Source organism: Babylonia areolata, chromosome 1 (genome assembly GCF_041734735.1).
Source record: "Babylonia areolata isolate BAREFJ2019XMU chromosome 1, ASM4173473v1, whole genome shotgun sequence".
Taxonomy (NCBI): Eukaryota; Metazoa; Mollusca; class Gastropoda; order Neogastropoda; family Buccinidae; genus Babylonia; species Babylonia areolata.
The window spans coordinates 65,898,195-65,909,982 of NC_134876.1; the positions used below are offsets into that span (position 1 = coordinate 65,898,195).

The 11,788-nt window shown below is 38.4% G+C and overlaps 1 protein-coding gene across 6 annotated transcripts in view; it reads left to right on the forward strand.

The window, feature by feature from the left end:
* The window catches only part of LOC143285781 (uncharacterized), a 73,547-nt gene extending 62,170 nt beyond the window's left edge, over nt 1-11,377 (forward strand). For all 6 annotated transcript variants that reach the window (XM_076593240.1, XM_076593209.1, XM_076593216.1 and 3 more), the window contains exon 9: nt 15-11,377. In XM_076593240.1, the coding sequence (XP_076449355.1) occupies nt 15-246 (232 nt within the window). In that variant the 3' untranslated portion in view covers nt 247-11,377. The remainder of the gene's footprint in view (nt 1-14) is intronic.
* The last annotated feature ends 411 nt before the right edge of the window (nt 11,378-11,788 follow it).

An 11,788-nucleotide genomic window follows, 5' to 3' on the forward strand; every position in this document is an offset into this window, starting at 1 on the left:
CTTCTTGTGGCCAGGTACGACTTCAAGGGCATCATTGACTACATCTTCCACTCCCGAGACCGACTGAAGGTGCTGGGCCACTTGGGGCCTTACGATGAGGAGTGGTTCCGGCATAACAAGGTGATAGGCTGCCCCCACCCCCACATCCCCTCCGACCACTTCTCCCTCCTGGTGGAGTTTGAGCTGCCTATCCACCCACCCGTCTTGGGGAGGGGCTTGCCGCCTCTGAGCAACAAGAACAGATAGTTGAGGCAGACAGTGAAGGATGTGTGAGGAGACTCGAGTGCACTGCTCTTGCCATGGCTTCTGCCATTGACCATTCATCCACCCCAGCAGTGCACCCGAGTCCCATGGGGTGGGGTGGGGAGGGGGGCCTGTGGTAGTGGTTGGGGTGTCATCATCAGTGTGGACCAGCTACTGGATGTTGCTCTGAGCTTTCTGAACTCACCAGGTGACTGCTTGTCTCCTTACTCCTATTGGCAGCTTTCGGACAGCAGAGGACAATGTGTTTTACTTTTTGGACACCTCCCAGTTGAATGTTGACAAAGACAGGCAAGCAGATAAGCCATGCTCACAGATGTGCAGACACTTGTCCCGACTGCATGGGCTTTCACGTTTACAGGCATGCACCCACCCACTGACATACATACATAATCTTGCATGCACTTGTGGTTCACTCACAGAGTGGAGCATACACATATGAATACATTTGCATGTATGTATGTACATGTGCATATCTTCAGTCATGAAAATATATTCGTATACACAAACACAAACATGTACTTATACATGCGATTCCCCTCCCCTGATTTGTATTTTGTATGTGATTTCTGTGTTCAGTAATTTTATTGAATATGTGCATGTTTTTTTATGTGAATCAATCCGTAAATTTTAAACAACTGTTATGTCATATAAACCTACACAACAGGGAAACAAGATGACCATACCAACAGTTTGAAATGTGTTGGATGTGGTTGACACAACCTAGTGTTTGGGGATGAAGGACGATAACATGTTCAACATATCACAGAACAACCTGATTTTAGTGTACAAGCATTTTTTAATGTGTTCATTAACATGCACTATGTTTGTAAACAAATCAAGGAGAAAAAAAAGCATGAAAGAAATGTTGGGAGATAGCAGTGTCCCTTGCCATCGTCTGTTTCACCTACTTATGTATGTTCTGTGTCATATCTTGATTTTGACATTGTTCAGTATGAATCTTCAACAATCATGTTTAAATGTGATTTTAGATTTGAATGTGTGGTTTCTTGTGTGTGTGTGTTTTTTCTCGATAGTCATTGAAATGTGTTGTTGGACTGTATAGACTGTTGCTGTGAGTGTTAGAGAGAGAAAGAAGCAAAGCCAATTGACTTAACTGCCATACACCTGTAATTAACGTGTGGCGGTGCGTATCCTTTCTGCAAGGCATTGTATCCAGGACTGTGGGGATGGTGGCACACAGCAGGGGACCCGGCTGCTCCCTCCGTCCACTTTCTTACCTTTCTGACTTGAACCATTGTTGGCTACCTGTGTCTGTCTGTCCCAGACAAATTGCAGCATAGCACCAGGCAGCTCTCACTGGCTGTTTAGGGGGAGGGGACGAGAGACCAGAAATTACAGAGACTGTCAAACACTTTTGCCAGTGTGGTAGTAGGACCTGTTGGCAGTAGAGCATTAACCAAGATCATCTTGGTTTTTTTTGTTTTTGTTTTTTTTGTTGGGAGAATCAGCATGCCCTATGGGAGTTTGGTTGGTTTTTTTGGGGGGGAGGGTTGGGTGGGGTGGGGGGTTCCAGATGATAGTGCCTCTACTTTTGTCCTAGCTGCCTCATGGTTTCAGGGATGCATTTCATTCTATGTGAGTGATGTTTTATACAGCCTGATGTGAACTGCATGTGGATGAGTACCTGGTTTGTTTTGCATAGTCTGGTGATGTGGAATTGTCATTTTGGTGTTTTATCTGTTAAGAAATAAAAAGATAATATGGCAGTGTTTGTTATATCCCTGTGCATAAAACAGTTTTCTGTTGAGTGTTGGAGCTTTGTTGTAAGTGATTCTCTGTTAACTGTCACTGCTTACTTATAAGTCATTTTCTGTTAATTGTCACTGCTTATTATAAGTAATTCTCTGTTTACTGTCACAGCTTTGTTAATCCATTCTCTGTTGACTGTAATGGCTTTGTTATAAGTCATTCTCTGTTGACTGTTATGGTTCAGTAATAAGTCATTCTGTGTTAACAGTCTTAGTTTTAAGTCATTCTGTGTTGACTGTGACAGCTCAGTTACTAGTCATTCTATGTTTGCTGTCACAGCTTCGTCATTCCCTGTTGATTGTCATGGTTTATTTGTAAGTCATTTTCTGTTGACTATCATGGCTTGATTATAGTCATTCTCCTGTCTTGGCTTAGTTTAATTCACTCTCTGATGAGTGTCATGGCTTAATTATGTCATTCTCCTGTCACAGCTTAGTCATAAGTGATTTTCTCTGTTGTGTCCAGACACAGCTTCTTTGTCAAGTAGCAGGGCTTAGTTATATAGTCAACTGTTCCTCTGTCAAGTGTCATAATATATTCCTCAGCCAGAAATTATGCACATGCCATAAATGCCCCTCCCAAGTATAGGCGCGGCATTTTTCATGATTGGAAATCTAACATGTGGGGGGGGGGGGGGGGTATTCTATGGATTTTTTTGTTTTGTTTGTTTTTTCAGTCTAAACCAAAGCAAGAACTCCTCTGCATCCACATGATAAAAATCAGTTAGGAATAGATACATGTACTGTTGATGTTTGCTTTTATTTGAAAGGAAACTGCATATATATTAATTTGAACAGGGCCTTTTTCTCTCTCTGTGTGTTTGGGGCTGACCTAGCATATCAACTCTTGAAAAGGCAGGCAGCATAACAATAGGACACTGAAATGCTGTCAAATTTTCAACAGTGTCTGGTATCTGAAATGGCATAATTGTGTAAAGTGTAGCTTATCAGTTCTCAGAGCAGTGCTGTTTTTCTCCTATGTCTGATGCAGATGTGCAGCAGGTGTTCTGTGCTATTTTTAACAGTAGCTGAACTGTGTGGTTTGTGTTCTGATTGTGTGTTGGCGTTACTTGGGCTGAGAACATCTGTTGTCCATGACAGCTTGCTACAGGGGATAAAGAACAGGTTTAACCCCTAGGCTGCCCATATGACGAGATAACTCATCATGGAAAGCATGTACGCTTCGCTGCCACAATGACGAGATAACTCGTCATCGAAATATTCTGACTTTTCCCTGCTTTGCATTCAGTTCATTGACAAAAATGCTGGTAGCTTTAGCTTGGGGAATCTTTCTAGATTCTATTCATAGCTAGAAACACCATCTGCGTCATAAGGCAGTCCTTTATTTGAACGTTCTGGTTGGGTTACTGGCCGCAGTCTTTGCCTGGCTCCTCTCCTCGCTCGCTCAACAAAATGTCGGACTGACTCCGTGCTCAAGACATGCGATTGTGGCGAACTAAATCAACCAAGATTACTTTCTTTAGCTGATGCTCAGAAAGAATTGAAGCATAAATTCGAAGAAGACAGTGGTGAACATTTATAGGACGATTTGATAGAAAATAAAGGGAGCAATCAAGAGAGTGGCCAAGATACGACTATCAGTGAGTGATTCCTATCACTGAGTGATTCCGGCTGTTCAAATCTATCAGACGACAAAAGTCACCAAATTTTTAGTAGGACACAGTGTGGGCTATTTTCTTGGCAATCAGCCAACGCGGTCTGATGAGAACTGGATAAAGTGACCATGTGAGAGGGGTGAAGAGGGGGGGGGGGGGTGGAGACTGAGGGGGCGTGGCCTCACATCCATATTATCACTTGCAGAAGTCACAATGCATTATGTATCTATTTCTTTTTCAGTTTTTTTTTATATTGTGGTTGTTCTAGTAAGATTTTGTGTGTGCAGATATCCATTTGTCCAGAAAATATGATATTTTAGTGCAAATTACCTGACTAATGTTTGTAATGAACAAGTTGAAAATGTGATAAAAAACAAAACATTGATTTCAAAACAACAGCAAGTCACTAAAGATATATAAAATGGGAAAACATCATTTGTTTTGTATTCTTTATTGATTTCCCTTTCAGAAAAGAGCACAGAAATTTTTTGAAAATTTATACCCGTTTTTTGTGGAAAAAAAAACCCTGGCAAATAGATTTCACCTAAATCTTATTTTCCTGGCAGCGAAAGGGTTAAATGAGATGAAGTATGTATAATCCTTTAACAAACAACTGGAGAAGGAGGGTGGGGAGGGGGGATCCTCTGAGTTTAAAAAAAAAAGTGGAGTAGAAACATAGTGTTGTAGTGAACTGAACATAATATTCTCTCTCTTTATTTTCTTTTGTTAATGATTTTTTAGTGAAGATCCTTGCATTACTTTTTTTTTCCAAACTTGAATACTCTATACGTTATTTTTTATTTTAATGAAAATGTGAGTACACACACATACATGTAAGCAGCACACCTGCAAAGCTTATTGCAGCGGTACTTTTTATTTCCTTGATGCAAATTAAGAAAAAAACACATGTAGATTTTATTCCTAACAATTTGTTTAGAGATTTATTCTGATGAGAAGAAATAAAACTTTAAAATAAATCACATTCCTTTCTAAATGCTGATAAAATGTTTTTTTTAAGTAGAGTATGGATGTTTACTGACTTCTGAAGTCCCTTTTCTTCAGGCTGCTTTTCTAACGTAAAATGATACACCTCTTGAGGAAATCATGTTTTCAAAGCATCCCAGACTGAAAAGTTCTGCTGATACAAGTGATATGCTGCAAACATTTTGATTCACTTCAGATTTAATTTTTCATTCAGCTGAATCACCTGTCAGAACAGAGCTGTCAACTGTTTACAGATTTTACAAGCAGCTAGTATGCTAGACATGAGGATAAAGCCATTTCATTTTGGTGCAGCCTCCATGGACAACCAAATTGGGCGCTTCAATCAAAGCTTTCACTTTTCATTAGATACCTGCAGTTGGGGAATTTTTGTGTGTGGGAAGCCTGTCAAATGTAAGGGCGATGCTATGTTACTTGCATAGGCATTTGTAACAACATTCGTTGCAGTGTAACATACCTCAGCATCTGTGGTAACTGGTCTTCCTCCAGCCTAAAGAATATATCATCACTTCATTTGTTTTCTTTGTTCTTTTGCGGAGTGGAGAAGGTGATAAGGGTGAGAACTGGAAGGCTGTACGCAAGTTCCAAGTGCTCAAAGAAGAAACCTCACTGACTGGCTTGCACCTCTTTGACACACAGTCAGTGTGTGCTGCCAAACAGAGAGTGTGCAAAGGAATTCTCTCTTTTCTGTTTGATTTGAACAGTACCGAAGCAGGCCTGTGCAATGATAATTATTTAGGATGATCCTATTTGCATTGATGTGACACAATCACATCAGAAGTCTTACCTGTACTTTGCTTTTAATGATTGAAAGAGAAAATTGTACCAGTCTCTGCTATGTGCATACTGATTTTAATTGTTTAATTGGAGAAATGTGTTATTCTCTGCTTTGTTGTGCTGTTTTTAATTACAAACAGGCAGCGCAAGAAATGGTTTTAAGAGATAATGTGTTAAGATTCTCCACATTTTGTATTTGGTCTTTTTTCTTCTTCTTTTTTTGTTGTTGAGATAATCATATGTATCTAGAAAATATGCTGTTAAAAAACAAGAAGAAGAGTAATTGAAAGATATTATGTGTTTTGATTTTCTAATCTTAGAAATGTGAATGGTTTCTTATTCCCCCCCCACTGTGATCTATTTTTCCCCTTTGTCTTCAGATTTAGTGGATTGTCTCACAACTGATATATAGATATCGATGTTCTTAGATTAAGTGGATTGTTTCACAGCAGATAGCAAATCGACATCTATTTTCATTAAGCCTTTTCTTTTTGTCCCCCTCCTATTTTTACAGTTTCACAAATATTGGTAACTGAACTTTTATTAAGCTGTATTTTGCATTAGTTACTGCTTAAAGGCTGTGACAAAAACTGAACGCCCAAAAGCTGCACACTGTTTACATAACAAGTAATCGCTTTTATACTCTTTCATCCCACAACTGGATCACACCCAAATAATACACCACAACTCTTTCTGTTTATTCTTAAGACCACCCACCCACCCACCCACACATCCACACACAGAGAGCTCTTTCTCTGCATCATACTCTAAGAACCCCCCGTAACTATTTTTCTGTAGATACTTTAAGAACCTCCACAGCTATTTCTATCATACACTAAGAACACCCCACAACAATTTCTTTCATTCATAAAGAACACCCCGCAACTATATCCATCATACCCCAAGAATGCCCCACAACTGTCTATCATACCCAAGGGACACCCCACAAGTAATCCTCTATATCATAATATAAGAACCCCCCACCCACCCCCAACTCTATTTCATATTCTTAGTAACCCCCAAAACATTATTTGTGTCATATCCTGAGAACACCCCTCAATATTTGTATCATATCTTAAAAACAACCCTCAACACTTTTTTTCTGTCAAAGAACCAGCAAATCTTTCTTTGTATCATGGCTTAACCCTTTCACCGCCAAGCTCGCATTTATGCACAGGCGTGGTAGAGGACCCATGTCACTGAAAGGTGACCATTCATTAGTCTGTTATCCATGAACCTACTGCTCTTAATGTTCGGTGGTAGGATAGGCTGTATTTTCTATACATCACAGGGGGAATCCCCAGCTATTCTTAGCCACTGTCTTTTCTGTATTAATACCACAAGGGAATTTTGTACTCTAAATTGACTGGCGGTGAAAGGGTTAAGAACACCCCTCAACTCTTTCTTTTTATCATATCCCAAGAACCCTCAACAACTGAATATTATACCATTAGACCCCACAAACCACAAACCACAAACTCTTTCTCTGCTAAGAACATCCCACAAACTTTTCTCTGTATCATACCCAAAGAACACCCCACAAACCTTTCTCAGTATCATAACATAAGAACACCCCACAATTATTACTCGATATCATTTCCCAAGAACACGCAGCAAATCTGTGCATTGTATCTTAGACTTTGAGTGATTATATACACAATGTTCGTTCAGTCACCAAGTTGTGTAGCAGTGCCACTAATCAAACCTGATGTAATTATGAAGTACACAAAACACCAAAACTGTAATTCTCAACTAAGCATCCTGTTGCTACCTGTTCTTTGCTTGATTTATTAATCCCAGTTTGCTAGATTATGTATCCAGGTTATTGAAAAAGAAAAGAGCTTTCAGCCAGTATCTGGATATCAATCTGGGGGGTTGATTTTGTTTTGGTATGTTAACAGTGTAAAGCTTCTGCTGAACTTCATAAGCATTTTACCTTGTTCCGTTTATTATCACTGCTGTCTTGTCTTTTTTTCACATTTTCTGTTTTTAATTTTGTTTTGGTGAAGTTTTAGCCAGTGGTTGATTTTTTTCTGAAGGACTGTTGAACTTTTACTGTGAAAGATGATGATGATGTTTTACTGAGGTCTGAGCTGGGTTTTTTTTCCCCCCTGTTTGTTTTTTTTATTTATTTTTTTATTTTTTTTATATAATCTACCATTGAGTAGATTTTACAATGAAATTCACAGTTGGTGTTCAGAATGGACTTGAGTTGAGGATTTTGGTTGTTGAGTTCTCTGTGTTTGTTATGGTGTGTTTTTTTCTGTACAGTGTGTGATAACTTGAAACCAAACCACAGAATAATTATGTGTGCATACAAATATGTTCTATGTTTATAACAGTTTACTCTTTAAAAAAAAAAAAAAAAGATTTTTGGCTTTTTTTTTTAATCATGCACTTGCATGGGATAATTATCAGCTGTTGGTCTCTCTCTGCACAAAAATCTAAGCTTTTATTTATTAATGGACACACAAACACACAAATTTAAACAACAACAACAACAAAAACATTCACAACAATACAGACGTGTAATATATAAAAATCTGTTTCCCCCTATTGCCGTCAAAAGAGGGCGCTAGCTAGCGGGACAAAGGGGAGGTTACCCACTTTCGGGAGGTTATCGGCCGTAGTTGCTCTCTTTTTCTCCGCATAGGCGGATAGTAGTTTGCACAGGACAGGAATGTCAGACCCCTGCCGGAGTCTGCACTAGTTCGGTCACGGTAAGTATGTTATTTAAACGTAATTTTAGATAGAAAATTTCCTTTCCCCCTTACTTGAAATAGTTATACCCAGCAAAATTTTAAGGGAAGTGACTGTTGAATTAATTTTGGTTTTTCCTGGTTACAGGTTTCAGCCATATCTCTTCTCTTATCATTTTGTACCAGTGTGGACATATGAACACATGGACAAAGTATCCTGTGTTTACACTTAAACATGCCACTTGTGTTGGAAAATTGACAAGAGGTAAAAAAAAATAATAATAATAATAAAGAGGAAAAACAGAAAAAAGAAGGGAGGAAAAAAAAGTGTTGAAGAAGGAAGAATAATTACATCCAAAGAAGTATGGAAGCAGTCAACATTTGGATGATACCAGAACTTTGAAGGCAAGCTGGTGTTAAACTCTTTGTACTTAAGGCATTTAACAACAACAAAACTGAAACAGTTAAAAGTTTGCCAGTTAACTATCCTTCATGAATAATGGATTCAACAGCTTGCTGCCGTACTATCCCTAGTACTATCCCTAATTGATGCAATGTTTATTGATGTGATACTTTGTGGAGGGGTGGGTGTGGAGAGGGTGGTTAAATCAGGGCACATTTACAATATATTTCTAGTTCAAACCCACAAGTCTGACAGAAACTTTGACAAAAATCCACAGATAGATACAAAATGTATTACTCATATCACAGTATTCAAGGCATGTAAATATTAACAGATTTTAAAATGCAGCATCCTGCATTTCTGTTATTGTTTGTTCTGTTTCTTTTTTTGTTTCTTTTTAACTTTTTAAACTGTTGGCTCCAGTGTAAAGAGAACAGGTAATGTGTGTGGGTCCAGGTTAAAGCTGGATGGTAATGTATCCAGTTTTTTCTAGGCCACTGTAATGGTGAAAGAACAAGTGATGACATCTTAAGAATGAGAATGCTTGGACATTGAAGGAGAAAAAAACCCTGTGTTTCTGTCCATACTGTTGCTTTCCTTGTGGAGGGTGTAGACGATAGGACAATGTTTTTTTTAAACAGAAGTTGTTACAACAACATGTTATTGTTTCATGAAAATTTCAGTTGCATTCTTCTGTGTTTTTCACCATGTTTACGGTACTGTCAGAATGAAGTTTAGAACACTTGCATATCACTTTTCTTTAATCACTTTGTACTTGGGTTATGCTGTGGATGGCAGCTATCTTTCTTATGACCCATTCTGTATATATGTATGTATATGTGTGTGTGAAAGAGAAAGGGAGAGAGCATGTTTGCACACACTTCGAGTTGTGTAGATTTGTCTTCTGTAGGCAAAGTCTAAAGTTTATTGGATGCAGTGTTCTAAACGAGTAGATAGATCCTTTGTACGCAAGTTTATAGCCATTCTGGATGCAAATTACTTGATGTAGTTTTTCATAAACAATAGTAAAAGTTGATGATAGGTAGTTATAGGGTGGTGGTTGTTTTTTCCTGAGCTGTTCAACCAGTGATGGACCAGACATGATTTCACCAGCATGATATGCACATTTAAATCCAACATAAACACTTTACAGTTGCCTGTGGAAATTTTGTATCTCCTGTTTAAAAAAAAATAGTTATGAGGCTTCCTTTGGTCATTAACAAGTCCTAGACAAAAAAAAAAAAAAAAAGCTTTTTACCCTTAATACACAGCTACTGATGTTTCAAAACAAAAACTTGTTTACTGTTTGTTACAATTTTCTTTTAATCGGTATCTAGTCCTGCGCCCATTTTTCTTGTGCTGTGAATTCATCGTTCAGTGTCAACCGCTCTTCCTGAAAGAGAACTCACACTTTGTTTGGCCAGCATGTTATGCTATAATGTAAATACAACTGTTAAACAGACATCGACTTTCTGGCCAGAACTTGCACTGAAAATAGCTGTTGCATTTGTTTTGTTTAGGGGCTGTGGAAAAGTAAAATTCCTTTTGTTGTTGTTTTTTGTCAACCCACTTTCCCTAAAGAAATTATGTTTACAAACAGTTTGATGTTTTTACCCAAGTTTTTCTGTTGGAGACAAGAGTTCTGTCGATGTGCAGTGTTCCGTTTTTGACAATGTTGTACGTGAATAGTAATGGCAAAGTGGCTTGGTTCAGCCCAGCTTCAGATATCTGGTTCAAGCAGGAACCAGGGAGAGCTGCAGTTCCTGAAATTTGATACGAAGTAATACAGGCAGTATCTCTTCCTTAGGGGAACAAAAAAAATCAAAGGTCACAGGTACACTGAATTTCATTGTCATTCACTCAGCTCATGTTGACATTCCAGATATATATGTCTGGTAATTGCCGGCAATTCACTTGCTTCATGGTAGGGTACTTTTTAGGAGCTATTTGGAAAACTTGGGAGACATTGTTTTTGCAGGCAGTCAACCCATAGTGGAATCTCAGGCTAATTTCACATGTATTGGTTTGGCAGCATGTCGTCAGTGTGTCCTGTTGTTGTGCACAATATTTAAAGGTTGTGAAGAGGTTGCTTTTTTTTTTGTTGTTGTTGAAATTTTGTATTCCTTGAAGAAAGAAAGGGTTACATGGCAATTGAGATAGAACTGTGCACACGCTTGTGACATTTTATACCCTTGAATATTTTGGTTTTGTTTGATAGTCATAAATGATATGGTTTAAATTGTGTAACCTCTTCTTTCAAGCAAGAAGGAGAATTTTTAGAGAGTGTTTGTTTTTGCATACCTTGCCTCAATAGGCCACTGGAAAATGTGGAACCAAGCATTAATTTGTGTGGAAAAAGTTAATTAGTCTCTCGAAAGGACACGCACATTGTCCATAAATTTTTACTTTGGCAAACCAGTTTACACAGCCCATGTCTCTGTTCTGGCCCCCATCTTTTTTTTCCGATTTTTTTTCCCATGGGGCTGTTCCATGTTTAGTATAATATGGAGTAGTTAATTTGGCCAGTTGTTTTGTGTTACTTCTGTTGAATTGTGTTACCAAGTTCTTGTATTTATTTGGATGTCAGATGTCAAAATGAATTGCGACCATCAAGCCTTTGGCCTTCTCAGATAGATTCCTTTCTCCCATCATTTATGTGTATACAGTTGAAAAATGTAGTGTTTTGTTAGTGTGTGTATGTGGGTTTGTTGTTTTTTTTGTTTTGTTTTTTTTTACATTCCTGCATCTGAAAATTCAATGTTGGCCCAAATACTCCTGTGTTCTGATGGAATTTGAATATTTTGTGTCAGTTTCTTAACTTTCAAATTAAACTTGTCACTGTTAAAATGTGTTGCTCTTTTGTTCCTTACCCTTTCCTGCCAGTACTTAGCGCTTGATCTTTGACAAAGGACAGGTGCTAGTAAGTATCCATATTATTCATTCATTTAATAATTCTTAATTGACATGAACATCATTAAAACCTGATCAGCGGGGCAATGAAGGGCATTGTACTGAAAGGCTTGCCCAGTCTTTCAGAATATGTAAATTTATCTTTAAGTCTCGTCTTGAAACCATTAGATGTCCGGTTATGGTTCTGCTGTCACTTGCGAAAGCCATTCAAGGGTAGGCGTGTGTGTAGAGGGGGTTGTGTGGAGTGCATCACACTACTGTTGAATACAACTACATTCGCATTAAGCCCAGCGAGTAGCTGGCAGCAGCCGTCAGCACCTGGCCAGAAGTTGTGCATGTCATTTTACA